The sequence below is a fragment of the Nyctibius grandis genome, chromosome 17 (assembly GCF_013368605.1).
Source record: "Nyctibius grandis isolate bNycGra1 chromosome 17, bNycGra1.pri, whole genome shotgun sequence".
NCBI lineage: Eukaryota > Metazoa > Chordata > Aves > Nyctibiiformes > Nyctibiidae > Nyctibius > Nyctibius grandis.
Window position 1 is genome coordinate 11,865,335 of NC_090674.1, and position 16,577 is coordinate 11,881,911.

The window sequence follows — 16,577 nt, forward strand, 5'->3', positions numbered from 1 at the left end:
GCCCTTGCCCCGCCCCTCACGCTCCTCCCCCCCCCCAGCCCGCCCTGACCCTTCCCACCTCCAAACTTCGGCTTTTTGGGTTTTTTTTTTTTAGTAAATTTATTCACAAAAGCCCTGCCCGGGGCAGCTGCGGCCGCTGCCCTCGGCCCACACCCCGCCACGGGGGGCTGGGGGGGCCCGGGGAGGGGCAGACCCCACCCCGATGGGCCGGGGGGGCTCAGGGCCTCCTGCCCGGGGGCTCCTCCAGCTCGTAGAAGAGGACGTAGCCCTCGCTGGACGGCACCTGGTTCTCGCTGATGGGCGAGACGCTGCGGGGGCACCCTCAGCACGCGCCCGCCCCGGCCGGGGCCCGGGCGAGGCGCGGTGTGCGGGGGCGGGGGGCACCTACCGGGAGTCGTTGTAGACGCGCCAGCCGGCCGAGTCGCGGCAGAAGGCCGTGTAGTGGCCGTAGTGGACGCTGCCCGAGTGGTTGCAGAGGGCGTAGAGGCTGTAGACGGGGCTGCCTGCGGCGGGAGGCCGGGCTCAGCGCTGTCCCCAGGCCCGGTGCGTCCCCGCCGCGTCCCCCCGCCGTATCCCCCCGCCGCGTCCCCCCGCCGCGCCTCACCCGCCTTCTCGCTGGCGAACTCCCGCAGGTTGAGCTGCTGCAGGGGGAAGTCCACGAAGACGGAGCACTTCTTGATGGAGTAGCGGGTGGTGGAGAACCGGTTCAGGTCTGGGCAGCGTCAAGGGAAACGCTGCTCCCCGGGACACCCCCTCGCCCCTCACCGCGAGCACCGGCAGCCCCGGGGGTCCCAGGCCCTCCCCCAGCCCCCCACCCTCCGGTCCCCAAAGGATACGGAGCACCAGGATGCGGGGGAAGCGCTGGATCGTCAGCTTCTTCGTGCTCCGCGTCCGCTGCCGGCACTTGTCGCAGACCTGCGGGGGGCACGGCGCCGGTGAGGGGGGCCGGGGGTGCAGAGCCGGGGGTGCCGAGCCACCAGCCCCGGCCTCTTACCGGGGCATTCTCCGAGTCCAGCTCCTCCTCCTTGGTGAAGAGGCTGAAGCAGTCGTGGAGCGAGACCTTGCCGCCGGCAAAGCTCTTCTGCGGGGGAGAGGGTCAGGTGGGGTCCTGTGGGGCCAGAGGGGTCGGGGGGTAGCTGGGGGAGACAGGGGGGCTCTGCCCCGTCCCTACCTTTGGGATGGGCAGGGAGAGATCGCAGAAGACCTCGAAGGTGGTGGAGCGGTAGCCGCACGCCTGGCACTTGAGGCAGCTCTTCAGCTGCCCCACGAAGAGGTCTGGGGGCGAGGGGGGGCGTGAGGCCGGGCGTAGAGGAGCACGCCAAGGGGCTTGGGGGGCCCAGGGGGGTCAGCGCTCACCCACGATCTTGCTGTCCTCCCTCTCCAGGTATCGCTTCCACATCTGGTTGGCGCGTTCATCATCGCTGCAGGGAACGGCGGCGGGTCGGGCTGTGTCCCCGCGGCCGGGGCTCCCCCCTGGGGACCCCCCTCCCCCTCACCTCAGCGTCTCGGGGTCCTCCAGCGCGGGGGTCCGCCGGGCGTCCGAGAGGATGCTGGGGGTCCTGCGGCCCTTGCGGTTGATCTCCACGTGCAGCCGGTCCATGAAGAACTTGAGGAACTCCTGCGCGTCCTGCTGGCTGCGGCGGGAGGGACCCATCGCCCACCGCTGCCCCCGGCCCCCCGGGGGCGGGGGAGCTGCCGGGGGTCCCCCGGGGCGGGGGGGCGAAGCCTCACCTGTATCCGGTGAAGGAGGGGACGTATTTCTGGAAGATGGCCTTGAAGCGCCCGGGGTTGACGGCCTCGGAGGAGTCGGGGTGCCAGAGGGCGGCGATGACATCGGCGAAGGCTGCGGGGACGGGGGACGCGCCGGGTGTCAGCGCCGGCGGGTTTATGTAAGAGCTGGGGGGGGGGTGAGCTGCGGGGGCTCCCGTCCCACCTTCGGTGAGCTCCTGGGGGGCGCGGGGGCCGGGGGGCTGCTCCTGCTGGAAGTCCCGGCGCAGGCAGTAGTCCCGCAGCGGCTTGGTGCTGCTCAGGCACTGCAGCACAGCGTTCATGAAGCACTGCGGAGAGAGCGGCGGGGGCGCGGTGACGCTCCGGGGGGGCCACCGGGCCTCGGCATGTCCCCCACCGTCCCCGGCTGTGCTGAGGGGACCCCCGAGGGGCTGGGGGAGCCCCGGGGACGCACCGGTCCCAGCGGAAGGGAACTGCTTCCTTATGGCCGCTGCGAGCCAAGGGGGACCCCGGGGCCCTCGCACGCCCCAGGACAGAGGGACGGGACGGCTCAGGGGACAGGGGGACGCATCGCTTACCGTGTTGCCCAGGTTCCTGAGGCCGACGTGGCCCGAGCCCAGCAGCAGGGTGTGATGGGTCTGCGGGGACACAAAGGGACAGGAGTGAGACCCGTCCCCACGCAGCAAACCCCCCTGTCCGCCCCTCGCCTCCCCACGGCCGGACAGACGGACGGCCCCCGCCGCCGAGCTTCACCTCGCCGCTGACGAGCAGCAGCCCCATGACGGCCGTGTGTACCACCGACTCGGAGATGTCGGCGCCGCGGCCCTGCAGCTCCCGCTTGGTGAGCAGGGTGCGGTGCAGCTGGCGCGGCAGCTCCACCAGCGTGGCCCCCTGCAGCCCCGGCATGGCTCCGGCACCGCCCGGGCGCCGGGACGGGACTGCGGCACCGCCGTGGCCGGGCCCCCCCCGTCTCTCTAAGCCACAGCTCATTAGCTGATCCGATTTCCCCTGGCTATTCTGGGCCCTGCTGGAGGCTCATCTCGGGGGGATTAATTAGCGGGACAGCCACCTCGGGGACAGCGGGCGCCCGGAGAACGGGGAGCGGAGGCAAACAGACCTGCCTGTCCCGCGCCGCGCCGGCGAGGTGCGGGAGAGCAGCGCGGGGAGCGGGGCGGCTCGGCGGGGCCGGGGGCAGCCCCCTGCACCGCTGGTGGGGGACACACTGCGGGGGGCCGAGCCCTGTCCCCGTCCCCCACCACCGCAGGCCTGGCCCCAGGATTTCAGGGCACCTAATCCTCACACGTGGCCCAGGGCAAGTGGAGGACAAGGCTCGGCTGCTCAGCAGGGAGGAGGCGGATGCGGAAACGGGCACGGTACCGGCCAGCCCCCGGCACCCCCGGAGCCGAGGGGACTCGACCCTTTCACAGTGGGGGTCCCCCAGGAGGAACGGAGCAGGGAGAGGTGAGACCAGCACCCCCGTCCCACCCCAGCGGCGTCACCCGACGGCAACGAAGCTGCTGCCCCGCAACCAGAGACAAATCCTGGGGCTCTTACGGCTGCTGCCTTCTCCTCGGTCCTGCCGGGTGCCGGGGCTCTGCCCAGGGCGGGGCTGCCGGGCGCCGGGACGTCGGGGCTGTGGGCGTACGGGGGGTCGGGGGCAGTACGAGTCCGCGGGCAGCCCTCGGGCCGGACGGAGAGCAGCGGCGTGGCGGGCTTCCCGTCCAGCCCTGGGGAGATGTTGACCCTCCGGAGAGAGGAGCTCCTCCTGAGGGCCAGCGAGCCGGCGCTCAGCTGGTGGCCGCAGTCCCTCAGCACCAGCCGGCTCAGCACCGCTGCCACGTCCTCGGCACGGCCGCCGCTGCCGCCCTGGCTCAGGTCCCCGATGCTGATGGATTTGGAGCGGGACAGGTTGCTCCGCCGGCGCTCGGCCTCACGCCCCACCAGCGAGGCCCCGGCGGGCAGGGAGAAGGAGGCGCTGCCCGGCACGGCACCCGCCTGCGGAGCGCCGGGCACCCGCACCGCGTGGTCCGCCTTCACGGGCCCCCGCCGGCACGCCGAGCTGCGGAGAGCCTCCCCCCGCTTTGAGGCCCGACCCCGGTCCAGCTCCAGCTTCTTGCTGCGGTCGTCCATCGGGCCGGGCCGGGGCGGCAGGAGGCGAAGCTTGGGGGCCGGGGAGAGCCCGTTGGCGGTGGAGGCCAGGAGGGCGGCATGGCGCTCCTGGCTCAGGGCCCGGTGCCCGCTGGGCAGCTTGCCGGCCGCCTTGGGCTGGGAGGTGACGACGGCGTGGTCCCTGGCCCGGCCGACACGGTGCTCCGAGGCTTGGGGCATCGCGGGGACGGCGGAGAGGGCAGCCCTGCGGGGAGAGGGACCGGGCTGACGCCGGAGGCACCGGGCCGGCACGCGGGGGCACCGGGGCGCGCACCCACCTCTCTCGCCGCACCGCCTCCCGCCAGCACCGCTCACAGCCCCCCGCGGCGAGCGGCCGGACGGCGGGTCCCGTCCAGGGGGGCCCTGCGGCACAAGGACAGACGCTCCGGCTCACCCGAGGGGACCAGGGCACAGCCCGGCCCCAGCGGGACCCCGCGGGGCACGGCCGGGAGGCGAGTGCCGCGCTCCCCGAGCCGGCGGGTGAGTCGCGGAGGTGCTCGGCACCGCCGGGAGCCGGTTCCTCCCGCCCGGGGGGTGCAGGCCCCGCGGGGGCCGTGGCACGGCGGGAGCCCCGAGCCCTCGGCTGCCGGCCGGAGCAAAGAGCCCCGCGGGGCCGGCCACGGAAAAGCCGCCCGCCCCCCGCCGCGGGGACCCCCTCCCGGCCCGGCCCTGTCCCCAGCCCACGGCCCACCCGGCCACCGTCCCCCGCTCTGTCCCCCCCGCCCCACGGTCACCAATTCCCCCCCCCCCCCACGGGGCCTTGTCCCCCACCCGTGTCCCACCCTCAGCCCGGTACTGGGGACACCTGGGGGGGACCGATCGCCCCCCCATCGCCGCCCAGCCCTCCCCCGGCCCCGCAGAGCCCCCCCCCGCCGCCGCCGCACCTCCCGCGGGCCGCCATGGCAACAACTCCCGCAGCGCCCGCCGCCATCTTTGTTCCTCCCGGCCGCCGCCCCGCCCCCGCCGGCCTCGCGCGCCGCACTGCGCCTGCGCCGCCGCCGCGCCCCGCCCCCTCTGACGCCTCCGCGTCACTGTGGAAACCGAGCGGCGTCCCCCGCCCGCCCTTAAAGGGGCCGCCGCGCCCGGACGCCTTAAAGCGACAGCGTCCCCCGACAAAGTGTTTCTGTAGCGTCGCGCGGGGCGGCCGGACCCCCGAAGGCTGCAGGGGGGGCCGGGCCCCTCCGGAGCGAGGCGGGGGCAAGGTGGAGGCTGAACAGTTTATTAGGGAGCAGCAGCAAAGCGGGGGGGCGCGGTGGGAGCAGCCGGGGGGGGTGTGGGGGGGTCGGCACCTCCCGGGGTGGGGGCAGCACCCCCGACCCCCCCCCAGCCGCTCACTTCTCCTTGTGCTGGATGATGCCTTTGGCGACGAGGTCGGGGATCTCCACGGCCAGCCAGGGGCCCAGCTGCGGGGACAGGGGGTGAGCGGCCCCATGGGGACCCCCCCCACGGGTGACAGCCCCCCCCCCCACCACGGGTGACAGCCCCGACTCACCCCCAGCGCCATCAGATGGGCCAACCCGAACTTGGGGACGTTCCTGGCCCAGAGGGGCTTGAAGTGGTCGCTGAGGCAGATCTTGCCCCCCCTGCGGGGAGGAGGGAGCCGTCAGCCCCCCCAGGGGCAGGGGCACCCCCGGGACCCCCCCCAGCACCCCTCCCTGGTACCTCCCCCCCACCTGTACATCTTGGCCGTCTTCCCGTCCAGCTCGGGGATGGCGATCTCGGGGGCGGTGGAGGGGTAGGTCACCGGAATCTGGGGGGGAAACGGGGGTCAGCGGCCCCGCAGGCCCCCCCCGACCCCCCCGCCCCTCCCCTCAGCCCCCCCGCTCACGTCAAACTCGATGGCGAACTCGTACTTGAGCAGCTCGTGGACGTACCAGCACTTCCCGAACCACCTGCAACACACGGGGGGGCCCAGCCCCCGCCCCCCTCAATCCCGGGGCCCCCGGGACACCGGAGCGGCCCCAAGGCGAGGGGAGGCCCGGCCCGGCCCCGCTCACCCACCGGGTGCCCTCGGCGTTGGACTCCAGGCGGAACCAGTCGTTATCGGCGCGTTTGTTGTTCTCCACGTACTGGTGGGGGGGGAACGGGGGTGAGCGGGGCCGCCGCGCGCCCGAGGATCAGGGGGACCGGGAGGCACCGGGGGACCGGGAGGCACCGGGGGACGCGGCCCAGCAGGGCAGGCCCGGCGCACCTGGATGAGAGCGCGGTACTCCTCCTTCAGCCGCGGCGCCCACCCCTCCCGGTCCCGCGGCCCCGCCGCCGTCCGCAGCAGCGGCAGCTCCGCCACCGCCCGCCGCGCCGCCTCATCCGCCATCTCCCGCCGCCGGAAGCGGCGCCATCTTGTCTCGGGGCGGAAGTGACGCCTGCCGAGGCGCTGCCCCTCGCGCCGCCATCTTGCTTAGGGGTGTGGCGTGCTGCGGTGGGGGCGGGGCGGCGCCGCCATCTTTACTAGGGGCACGGGCTCGGCGTGACGCCGCCCCGGCGCCGCCCTCTTTAGTGCTGGCAGAGCTGAGTTTGTCGGGCCTCAGCCGCCACCCCCCCCAACCCCCCCCCAACCCCACAGCACCAGGGACACGGCAGCGGCTCCAGGGCTTTATTGTCACGGGGGGGTTGTGGGGGCCGCCATGGCGGGGCTCAGCGCTGCCCCTCGTCCTTGCCCAGCTCCAGCAGGGAGGAGAAGAAGCCGAGGACGTTGCTCCGCAGCTCCTGGGCTAGCGGCGTCAGCTGCTTGTTGGCCCGGTCCAGGTAGGCCCTGGGGGAGAGGCGGCCAGTGAGGGGGGGGCGAGGGGTGGCCCCCGACTCCCCATTGTCCCCCCATCGTCCCCCCGTACTTGGCCTGGCTGTGCAGCTCGTCCACCTGCAGCTTCTGGGGCAGCTCCTTGGTCATGAACTCGGAGAAGGACTGGAGGCGCTGGGTGAAGAAGTCCTCGACGGCCGGGGCGGCCTCCTCAGCTGGGGCCTCGCGCCTCACCAGGGCAGCCTGGAGGCGGCAGGCGCAGAGCAGCAGCACGGCGGCCACGAGCACCTTCATCTCGGCAGGGCGGGGGGCCTGCGGGGACGGGTCAGCGGCGGCCGGTGTGCCCCGCGGCTCCACTGTCCCCTCCCGCCCCACAGCACCTTCCCAACGCTCATTCCTGCCCCATTGCTGCCCCACAGCCCTGCCATCCCTCTCCCACCCCATCCTGACCCCAGAGCCCCGTCCCACCCCATCCGAGCCCCATGGCTCCACTGGCACCTTCCTGCCCCACTCCTGTCGCATCCCACTCCGCAGCACCTCCGTCCCCCTCCTGCCCCATCCCTGCCCCACGGCCCCCTCCTGCCCTGGCGCTGGGGGCCGGCTGCCGCTCACCTGGGTAGGACTCTGGGGGTGCCCCCTCGGGGGCTGCTTATATCCCCCAGGCCAGCTCCCGCCCCTGGGCCAGGGGGGCCGTGCCGGCCCCTGCCACAGCCTGGGTAAACACGGCGGGGGTAAGGGTCGCTGTGGGGGATGGCCCCTCCTCGTCCTCGCCAGGGGTGGCCCCGCACCCCGGGGTCCTGTCCCTGTGTCCCCAACACCCCGTTGCCCTGGGCAGGACACAGGCGGTGGGTGACAACGGCTCGGGTTTGGGCTGTGGGGGGCCCGGGGGGCTGGGGCTGCTGCACTGGGGGCTTGGCTGGTGGCCCCATGGCATGCAGTGGCCCTGTGGCGCGCAGTGGCCCCGTGGTACATTGGTACACTAGGGCACGCAGTTGCCCTGTGGCATGTTGGAGCCCCATGGCACGTGGTGGCCCTGTGGCACACGTGGCCACATGGCGTGTTGCAGCCCCACAGCGGGCTGTAGCCCTATAGCACAGCGGGACCCCCAGGGCCCCCCAATGGCCCCAGAGCCCCCCCGTACCCCCACTCCAGCACCCACCAGCCCCTCCGCCCCAGCCCCGCGGGTGCTGGTGGCCGCCCCACCCCGGGGTCCCCGCTCGGTGGGGGCACCCCGAGGGGCTGCACGCGCCGGCCACCGCCCACGGGACAAAGGTCATCGCCCGCCTTATCGCTGACCCTCGGCCGCCAACGTGATGGCGTGACTCGGTGCGGGGCAGGCGGGGGCCGTGCCCGCGGGGTCCCAGAGGGGCCACCTGTGGGAGGGGACCCTGGGGACACCCTGCGGCAGGGCCGGGGGCCAGCTCCGGCGCTGTTTGGGGACACGCGGCCAAAGGGCACCTGGGTGGCACCGGGGACAAAAACTCCCCGTCCCCAGAGTCACCAGCGGGGCCACCGAGGCCCCCTCGGCTCCGAGCCCCTGCCCACGTCAGCCTTTTCTAGGAAAGCTGGTGGTGACGGCAGGAGGGGATGGGGACAGGGGCGGGGGGGACACGGGGAAGGTCCAGGGGCAGGGGGCGAGGAGGGGAGCGTGGGGTTGGGGACACAGGGCAGGGGAGATGGGGGGGACAGGATGTGGGGGTGACACAGGGAGGGGACATGGGGGGTACACGGGGGGGGAATGGGGACACAGCCGGGGGGGTCCAGGGACACGGGGAGGGGACAAGGGACACGAGAATGGGACACGAGGGGGAACGGGGTGCGGAGGGCGGGGACAGGGCGGAGCTGGGGGCACACGGGGCGCGGGGGGGACACGGGGCGGGGGGGAGGGCGGAACGCGGCAGCCCCGGACCGGCCCCGCGCGGGGCCGGGGGCCCGGGGGAGCGCGGAGCGGCGCGGCCCCGCCCCCGCGGGCTCAGCCAATGGGCGGCGGGCGCTGCCCGCGCGCGCCATGGCGGCGGCGGCCTCGCGCGCGATGGCGGCGGCCGGCGGGGCCGGGGCGTAGCGCCGGGACGGGCCATGGGCAACGCGCTGCGCCCCGCCGCGCCCCGCGCCCCGCGCCGCGGGGACCCGCTCGGCAGCCCCGGCAGCTTCGATGAGCTGCACCGGCAGTGCAAAGGTGGGGGGGGGCGCCGGGGGGGCGGCCTGCGGGGGGATCCGGGAGGGGTGGGGAGGCACCGGGGGGGCTGACAGCGGTGTCACCGGGGCGGGGCTGGCAGCGGTGTCACCGGGGGGGTGGCAGCGATGTTCCCGGGGGGACTGGCAGCGGGTGTCCCCCGGGGGGGCTGGCGGCGGTGTCACCGGGGGGGCTGGCAGCGGGTGTCCCCCGGGGGGGCTGGCAGCGGTGTCCCCGCTGAGCCCCCGCTCTCCGCCAGAGGTTTTCCCGCAGCAGATGGAGGGGGTGAAACTGATCGTCAACAAGACCCTGAGCAGCCACTTCCAGGTCAGGGGGACACACCGGGACACGCGGGGCCGTGCTGGGGGGGCTGCTGCCACCCCCCCCGGCCACCCCCGTGTCCCCCACTGACGCCCTGTCCCCGCAGGTGACACACACGGTTCACATGAGCACTCTCGGCCCCTCCAGCTACCACTTCAACGCCACCTTCGTGGGGGACCGGCAGCTCAGCCCCACCGAGGTGAGTCCCTGAGGGTGGCCCCGGGGTGGCCCTGGGACGGTGGATGGCCCTGGGGTGGCCGCAAGGCTCTGGAGTGGCACCAGGATGGGTGGGGGTTACCGGGGGTCAGGGTCCCAGTCTGCGGAAGAAGCTGTGGCAGGGGGGTAGGGTGTCCCTGTCCCCCCCCAGCTGACCCCCCCTGTCCCCAGGCCTTCCCCACGCTGGTCGGGGACATGGACAACAGCGGCAGCCTCAACGCCCAAGTGCTGCAGCTCGTGGCCGAGCGCATCCGCACCAAAGCCGTCTTCCAGGTGGGGCCGGGGGGAGAGGCCCCAGGGCGGGGGGCGCCAGGGGGGGCGTCTCCGTCACCCCCCGGCGGTGGCGGGGACGGTGGCAGGACCCGCCGCGGTGCCCGTCGCCTTGCAGACGCACCAGGCCAAGTTCGTGACGTGGCAGTTCGACGGCGAGTACCGGGGGGACGACTGCACGGCCACCCTCACGCTGGGCAACCCCGACCTCCTCGGCGAGTCCGGTGAGCGGGGCGCCCCCCCCCCCCGGCTGCCGGGCCCGCGGGGGCCCCGCGCTGAGGGCCACGCTGTCCCCGCAGTGATCCTGGTGGCCCATTTTCTCCAGAGCGTCACCTCCCGCCTGGTGCTGGGCGGGGAGATGGTTTATCACCGGCGGCCGGGGGAGGAGGGAGCCATCCTCACGCTGGCCGGGAAATACACGGGTACGGGGGCGCCCCGCGCTTGGGGGGCCGCAGGCACGGCCCTGGGGGTCCCACCGGCTCCGAGGGGACGCGCCGGCTCCCCTCGCCCCCCGCTTTGCTTCTCTCTTCCAGCCCTGAAGTGGGTGGCGACACTGAACGTGGGCTACGGCGGCGCCCACGCCAGCTACTACCACCGCGCCAACGAGCAGGTGAGCGTCCGCCCCGCGTCCCATCCCCCCACGTCCCCGTCCCCCCCGCGTCCCCGTCCCCCCCGGGCCTCACGTTTCCCTCCCCAGGTGCAGGTCGGGGTGGAGCTGGAGGCCAACACGCGGCTGCAGGACACCACCTTCGCCTTTGGCTACCAGCTGAACCTGCCGCAGGCCAACATGGTGTTCAGAGGTGAGCGAGGAGCCGCGCCGGCCCCCGGCACCCCCGGCGCTGGCCGGGCGCTCACCCTGCTCCCCCTGCAGGGCTCCTGGACAGTAACTGGAGCGTCGGGGGGGTGCTGGAGAAGAAGCTGCCCCCCCTGCCCGTCACCCTGGCTCTGGGCGCCTTCCTCAACCACTGGAAGAACCGTTTCCACTGCGGCTTCAGCGTCATCGTGGGCTGAGGGGCCGCAGGGGCGGGCGGCGCGTGCCACCGTCCTGCTCAGGGAGCCGCCGTGCCGTGCCGTGCCGTGCTGTGCCGTGCCGCAGGGGCGCCGTCCGGGCCCCGCTCTTGCGCCGCGGTGCCAGGGGAGCCCGCGGAGGGGGGGACCTGGTCCTTGGTGGCCGGGGGACACTGTGTGATGGCTCGTGGCGGCCGTGAGCGCCTTCGGGCTGAGGAGCAGCTGCCGCTTGGGGCCGGGGGCTTCCGTCGGCCCCGCGCCGCCCTCCTCTCCCCAGCGCGGCGCTTCCCTCTGCTCCCGCCCCTGCGCTGCCTCGGTTTCCCTGCGGCGGCGCGGGGGGTGGCTCCGGGCCGCGGCAGGGGCCGGCGGTGCCTGCGTGCACACACGCGCGGAGCCTGGAAAAATAAAGGAGCTTTACTCTGCCCTGTGATGAGCACTGGTGGCCGGTGAGCCCCGGGGCCGGGGGCCGGGGCTTGGCCCGGGCTCTAGCTGATGATTTCGGAGAGCAGCGGCGTCATGGAGGACAGGTCCTGGATGTGCAGGATCTGCCGCGTGTTCTCCACCTTCAGCGTCTGCAGCTCCGTCAGCAGCAGCAGCAGCTTCGCGTAGAGAAATCTGGGGCGGGGGGAAGCGCCCAGCTCGGACCCGGTGGCCGTCCCCGTGGCGGAGGGGACCGCGGCCGTGCGACCCCCCCGCAGCGTGTACCTGCCCTCGGGCATGGGGTGCCGGTGGTCGATGTAGCTCTTGAGCGTCAGGGCCACCTTCTCCTGGAACTGGTCAATGAGGTCCCGCTGGGTGACGCCGGCGTGGTCTGGGGGCGGTGGGGGGCCGTCAGCGGGGCCGAGGGGACGCCCCGCGCGGCCCCCGCCGTCCCTACCTGGCGAGAAGAGCAGCATGGCCTGGAGCAGGACGTACTCGGCCTCGTGCAGCCGCAGCTTCTTCAGGCTGACGTGGAACTTGAGCAGCGGCTCCAGGTAGATCTGCTGGAAACCGGCTGGGGGGAGCACGGCGGTGACGGGCGAGCCGGGGCGGGGGCACGGCTGTCCCCTGCCCCCCGCGCCGCCGCGCCCCCTCACCCAGGGCTCCGTCCTGGATGGTGTAGCAGTGCTGCCCGCACTCCCAGGCGTTGGTCTCCTCGTTGAAGACGGTGTTGAACTGGATCTGGCAGATCTCCAGCGTCGCCCCTTTCAGCAGCGAGATCTGGTCGTCGATGGGCAAACTCCTGCGGGGGGGGGCGAGGGGGCCGTCAGGGCCGGGGCGGTGGCGGGGGTCTCCTGCCCGTGCCCCCCCCCCGCAGACCTGAAAGCCGGGATCTCCTTGGCAAAGTTGATGACTTGCTGGATCATGAAGGTGCTGAGGTCGGCGAAGTGGGGCAGCATGGAGAAGACGTCGGGCAGCACGTCCTCGTCCAGGCAGGGCGGCTGCGGGGACGGCGGCTGCGCCGCGGGGACGCCGGGCTCCGGCGGGCTCTGCGGCTGCGGGCTGGGGATGTAGAGGCGCACGGCGGGCTGCGGTGGCGGGCGCGGCGTCAGTGCTGTGCCGGGGCACCCGCGGGGACGACCGGGTCCCGGGGGTCCCGCTCACCCGGTAGTGCGTGAACTGGGAGAAGCTGGAGTCGAAGGTGCGCTGGTGGGCCGCGATGAGGATGCCGATGAGCTCCTGCTGCTCCGCCGTCAGCCCCCCCGGCTGCTCCCGCCGCCGCTGCCCCCGCAGCGCCCGCCGCTGCCGCAGCGCCTCCTCCGACATGATCACTGCCGCCGGGGTCACCGGTGGCGTGGGCCCTCCCCCGGGTGCTCGGAGCCACCAGTACCCCGAGGTCCCCTCTCCCTACGGGGGTCCCCTCTCTCCCACACCCCCCTGCTGTCACATCTGTGCCCCTGTCCCTTGCTGTCCCCTTGCCCCTGGGCTGCCCCATCCCTTCTGCCCCGTGTCCTCTTCTGCCATCCCACCCAGGCCCGTCCTCTCTGCCCCTTGTCATCCCTTGTCCCCCCAGGTCCTCCCTCTCCCCTCTGCTCCATGTCCATCTCTTCCCCCCGGTCTCCCCTGTGTCACCCCGTCCCCTCTCCCCCCGTGTCCCCACCGCTGTCCCCGTGCCACCGCACTCACTGTCCTTCCGCATGCCCACATCGAGGCACTTCTGGAGGCGGCAGGCCTGGCACTGACGCCGCTTGGCCTTGGTGACAGGGCAGCTCCGGGCCAAGGGGCAGGTGAAGTGGACGCCCTTGTTGATGGAGCGCCTGGGGACACACGTGGGAGCTGTCACTGTGTGTCCCCGGGGGACAGAGGGGCTGCAGGGGCTGGGGGACAGGATGTCCTGGGGCGGGGGCCACTCCAGCCCCCAAGACCCCGTCACCACTGTGCCCTGGAGAAGCCAGGTGGCCCGAGCAAAGTGGCAGCAGCAGTCCCATCTTGTCCCATCCAGTCCCTGTCCATGGGACTATCTTGTTCCATCCCACCCTGTTGTGTCTTGTCCCGTCCCATCTGTCTCATCCTGTCCCCTTGTCCCATCCCATCCCATTTCATCCCATCTTATCCCATCCCATCCCATCCCATCCTATTTCATCCCAGCCCAGTCCATCTTGTCCTGTCCCATCACCTTCTCCCATCCCATCCCATCCCATCCCATCCCATCCCATCCCATCCCATCCCATCCCATCCTGTCCCATTTCAGCCCATCTTGTCCCATTCCGTCCCGTCCTGTCCTGCCCCATCCCATCTTGTCCCCTCACCCCATCCCATCCCACTCTGTCCCCGGACACCCCTTCCGTGCCACCCGGGGTCCCCCCGCGGTGGCAGCCCCCACCTGAAGAAGCCCTTGCAGCCCTCACAGGTCATGACGTGGAAGTGGTACCCGGTGGCGCGGTCCCCGCACACGGCGCAGACCTTCTCCTCCCCGGGCTCCGCGTCCTCCCCTCCGGGGACCTGGGGGCCCGGCAGCGCACGGGGGCTGCTCTCCGCGTCCGAGGGGCTCGACGCGGACATGGCAAGGGACGCGGGTGACGGTGACGAGACCGGGGGGGACCGCAGGGAGGACAGAGCCTGCAAGACGGGGCGGGTGTGCAGGTGTGCGGGGCGTTTGTGTGCACACTCGGCTCCCGCTTGAGCAACACCCGGCGCTGGCCCTGCAGGCAGCGCTGCCCGGCCCGCGGCTGCTGCCCCGACACTGGCTCCCACGCCCTGTCCCCTGCGCGTCCCCTCAAAGCCACCGTGTCCCCCCTGCCCCGTGATGTCCCCGAAGGCAGCCAGTGCCCGTCAGTGCCGGTACCTGGGACCGCATGCCCACCGTTGCCCAGTGCTCGCCGCCGTGCAGCAAGGGGCCACCGGCCCCGGCTCGTCCCCGCTGCCTCGCAGCCGGAGCCCTGTGGAGTTTGAACCTTGAACTTGAGGGAGGCTGCGGCAGGCGGGGACAGGCAGCACGTGGGACGGGGACAGGCAGCACGGGAGGGACAGGTGGGGACAGGCATGGCCGGCGTGGGGGACAGGCAGGAGATGGGCAGGTGTGGGGGACAGGCAGGAGCAGGGGACAGGCAGGTATGGAGGGGACAGGCAGGGGACAGGCAGGGGACAGGCAGGGGACAGGCAGACACAGGGACACGCGGGCAGGGGGACACACGTGGGTGCTGGGGGAGGTGTTTGGGGTGCCGGAGCCCAGAGGGGACGGGGACACGGCGGTGGCCATCCTGCCACCGGTGACGCTGCAGGAGGGTCCCCGTCACCAGCCGCCACGGGGAGGTGCCAGCAGGGTCCCTGTGACCCCCCCCCCCCGGAGTCACCCCCCACCTCGGAGCCCCCCGGTTCCCCCCGGTTCTCCCCGGTCCGGCTCCGCGGGGCGTCGAGGCTCGGGGGGGTGTGAGACACGCGGGGGGGCGGGTCCCTGCCCGGCCACGCCCCCGCGTCCCATTGGCTGCCCGTGGCCGTCACTCACCGACGCCCCTATAAAGGCGGCGGCGGAGCGCGGGGCGCCGCGTACCGGGAGCGGCGGCGGCAGCGGAGCGGCCATGAGCGAGGTGGGTGCCGGTGCCGGTGCCGGTGCCGGTGCCGGTGCCGGTGCCGGTGCCGGTGCCGGTGCCGGTGCCGGTGCCGCGCAAAACGAGGGTTTTCCTTTTTTTCCCGTTATTTTTGGTAACGGGCGGGACGTGCCCTGGGAGGCGGGTGAGGAGGGAGGATGCTGCACCCCGGGGGGAGCCGCGGTGGCTGGGGGGGTGACCGGTAAAGCAGAGCCCGTGCTGCCCCCGGTGCAGGTTTGCTGCTGGGGGCCCTGTGTCACCCCCGGCCGCCCCTTTCTCTCCGCAGCGCAGCCCCCATGAGTCCCCCTCCGCGGCGGAGGCCCCCGGCGGGCAGGAGGCAGGTGAGGACCCCCGGCACCGGCGGGGTGCCCCGGCACCGGTGTCACCTCTGTCCCGTGCCCCCCCCCGGGACCCCCGCTCTGCCCCGGTGCGTGGGACCCCGCTGGCTGCTCCTATCCCCGGACCCTCGGGGATTGTGTCCCCACCATGGCGGGGGGTGACACCTGGATGGATTTGAGGACCCGCTCTGTCCTTCCCCCGTCCCCTGGGGGGGGCGTGGGGTGCCCCCGGAGTGTCCCTCATCCGGGGGGGGGTGATGGGGTGTCCCCCCGGGTGTGCCCTGCTGTGGGGAGGGGGTTCAGGGTGCTCCCTGGGTGCTGAGGTGAGTCTGGGAGTGCCCGGCTGTGACCAGGGCAGCCCCTGTCCGCCCCCCACCTCCCCCCCAGCCAAAGCCGGCGACCCCAAGAAGGAGGAAGAGGAGGAGGAGGAGATCGACATCGACCTGAGCGCGCCCGAGACGGAGAAAGCCGCGCTCGCCATCCAGGGCAAATTCCGCCGCTTCCAGAAGCGGAAGAAGGAGTCGGGGCCCTGAGCGGCTGCGGGGTCCCGGGACCCCCCCCACCGGCGGCGGACCCCCAGCTCTGCACGCGGGCACGGCCCCATCCTGTCCCGCACCGTGCCAGGGCTGCCCCATCCCCGGCGAGCGGGGCCGGGGGGGGCTTAGCCCTTCCCTACCCCTCGCCCACCCCTGAGCCGGGACCCCGGGTGGAGCTGGGGGGTCGATATGGGGGGGACACCGCGGAGCCCTGTGTCCCCCGGGGCGGAGGTGGCCCTGGTGCGGGGGGATGGCCCAGAAATGCCCCTTTTCCTCGGGCAGCCCCGATTTTCCTGCCCGCGGCGATGACGCTGGCTGCTGGGGACGTGCCGGGGAGGGACCGATGTCCCCCGAGCGGGGGGAGCCCCTGTCCCATCCCGGGGGTGGGACACTGCCGGGGGGACTGGCCGCAGCCCACCACGGGGACACCACGGCTCCTCATCCTCACTCCGCCCCCTCCCCGCATTCCTGTCACCGTCCCCTCGCCTGGGGGGGCTTTTAGCATGTGTAAAGAATAAACGATCGGGGAAGAGGAGCCGCGCTGGTGCATGTCTGTGGGGGGGGGGGGGTGTGGGGACGGTCCCCACCCGGCGGGACCCCCAGGTCCCCGTTCTCTGGGGAGCGGGGTGGGGCCCCCTGTTAGTGGCCCCGGGGTGCAGGTGGAGGGTCCCCCCCTTGAGATGGGGACCCTTGGCTGGTGGTTTGGGAATGCCTTCACCCCCCTCACAGCATCTCCCACCACTCTCCGATTTGGGGTTTTTCCCATGAAATTCCACTGAACGTCCCAGCCCCTGGAGCCGTGGCCTCGTTTCCCATCGCACCGCTCTGCTGCTGCCGCAAGAGACACCGCCGCTCGCTCCTCTTCCTCAGGGGACGAAGGCCTCGCGGTGCCGCGGCCCTTTGGGCATCAAAGTTTCTCTCGGTGCCTGTTTCGGTGGCGGTTCCCGGCCCCGGCTCCCACCGCGGCACCGGCGAGAGCTGCCGCAGGAGGTACTTGGGCTGCTGCTGGTGATGAGAAAAAAAGTGCTTTGGGGTGGTTAAAATGAAGCGATGTGGGGGGTTCACACCGGGATTCCCGGGCGTGTGACTGCAGCG

The 16,577-nt window shown here is 73.1% G+C and overlaps 6 protein-coding genes across 8 annotated transcripts; 2 read left to right on the forward strand and 4 right to left on the reverse strand.

Moving 5' to 3' along the window:
- Positions 1-87: 87 nt before the first annotated feature.
- On the reverse strand, positions 88-4,844 carry USP21 (ubiquitin specific peptidase 21). Its single transcript, XM_068415266.1, has 13 exons — positions 4,761-4,844; positions 3,283-4,081; positions 2,307-2,366; positions 1,934-2,057; positions 1,732-1,843; positions 1,497-1,634; positions 1,357-1,421; positions 1,172-1,275; positions 995-1,081; positions 837-915; positions 605-712; positions 389-503; positions 88-308 (listed from the first exon to the last, which is right to left on the reverse strand). The coding sequence occupies exons 1-13, from the start codon at positions 4,805-4,807 to the stop codon at positions 218-220; spliced, it is 1,929 nt and encodes a 642-aa protein (XP_068271367.1). The 5' UTR covers positions 4,808-4,844; the 3' UTR covers positions 88-217.
- Positions 4,845-5,079: 235 nt separating this feature from the next.
- Positions 5,080-6,195, reverse strand: UFC1 (ubiquitin-fold modifier conjugating enzyme 1). Its single transcript, XM_068415300.1, has 6 exons — positions 6,068-6,195; positions 5,878-5,945; positions 5,705-5,768; positions 5,550-5,626; positions 5,369-5,459; positions 5,080-5,279 (listed from the first exon to the last, which is right to left on the reverse strand). The coding sequence occupies exons 1-6, from the start codon at positions 6,188-6,190 to the stop codon at positions 5,208-5,210; spliced, it is 495 nt and encodes a 164-aa protein (XP_068271401.1). The 5' UTR covers positions 6,191-6,195; the 3' UTR covers positions 5,080-5,207.
- A 260-nt stretch (positions 6,196-6,455) lies between these two features.
- APOA2 (apolipoprotein A2) lies at positions 6,456-6,932 on the reverse strand. Its single transcript, XM_068415304.1, has 2 exons — positions 6,708-6,932; positions 6,456-6,628 (listed from the first exon to the last, which is right to left on the reverse strand). Exons 1-2 carry the CDS (start codon positions 6,905-6,907, stop codon positions 6,511-6,513), a joined length of 318 nt encoding a protein of 105 aa, XP_068271405.1. The 5' UTR covers positions 6,908-6,932; the 3' UTR covers positions 6,456-6,510.
- A 1,732-nt stretch (positions 6,933-8,664) lies between these two features.
- Positions 8,665-11,023, forward strand: TOMM40L (translocase of outer mitochondrial membrane 40 like). 2 transcript variants are annotated; one of them, XM_068415288.1, is made up of 9 exons: positions 8,665-8,789; positions 9,046-9,113; positions 9,214-9,306; positions 9,495-9,596; positions 9,712-9,817; positions 9,919-10,015; positions 10,127-10,203; positions 10,291-10,393; positions 10,465-10,568. In XM_068415288.1, the coding sequence occupies exons 1-9, from the start codon at positions 8,690-8,692 to the stop codon at positions 10,478-10,480; spliced, it is 762 nt and encodes a 253-aa protein (XP_068271389.1). In that variant the 5' UTR covers positions 8,665-8,689; the 3' UTR covers positions 10,481-10,568. The 2 variants fall into 2 exon arrangements, with proteins under 2 accessions (XP_068271389.1, XP_068271388.1); XM_068415287.1 differs by having other exon boundaries at positions 8,666-8,789; positions 9,893-10,015; positions 10,465-11,023.
- Positions 11,024-11,086: 63 nt separating this feature from the next.
- NR1I3 (nuclear receptor subfamily 1 group I member 3) lies at positions 11,087-14,601 on the reverse strand. The gene is made up of 9 exons (XM_068415159.1): positions 14,527-14,601; positions 13,405-13,640; positions 12,708-12,838; positions 12,186-12,352; positions 11,901-12,109; positions 11,678-11,823; positions 11,479-11,595; positions 11,307-11,412; positions 11,087-11,216 (listed from the first exon to the last, which is right to left on the reverse strand). Exons 1-9 carry the CDS (start codon positions 14,599-14,601, stop codon positions 11,087-11,089), a joined length of 1,317 nt encoding a protein of 438 aa, XP_068271260.1.
- Positions 14,579-16,000, forward strand: PCP4L1 (Purkinje cell protein 4 like 1). 2 transcript variants are annotated; one of them, XM_068415308.1, is made up of 3 exons: positions 14,579-14,608; positions 14,895-14,949; positions 15,334-16,000. In XM_068415308.1, exons 1-3 carry the CDS (start codon positions 14,600-14,602, stop codon positions 15,477-15,479), a joined length of 210 nt encoding a protein of 69 aa, XP_068271409.1. In that variant the 5' UTR covers positions 14,579-14,599; the 3' UTR covers positions 15,480-16,000. The 2 variants fall into 2 exon arrangements, with proteins under 2 accessions (XP_068271409.1, XP_068271408.1); XM_068415307.1 differs by having other exon boundaries at positions 14,895-16,000.
- Positions 16,001-16,577: the final 577 nt, after the last annotated feature.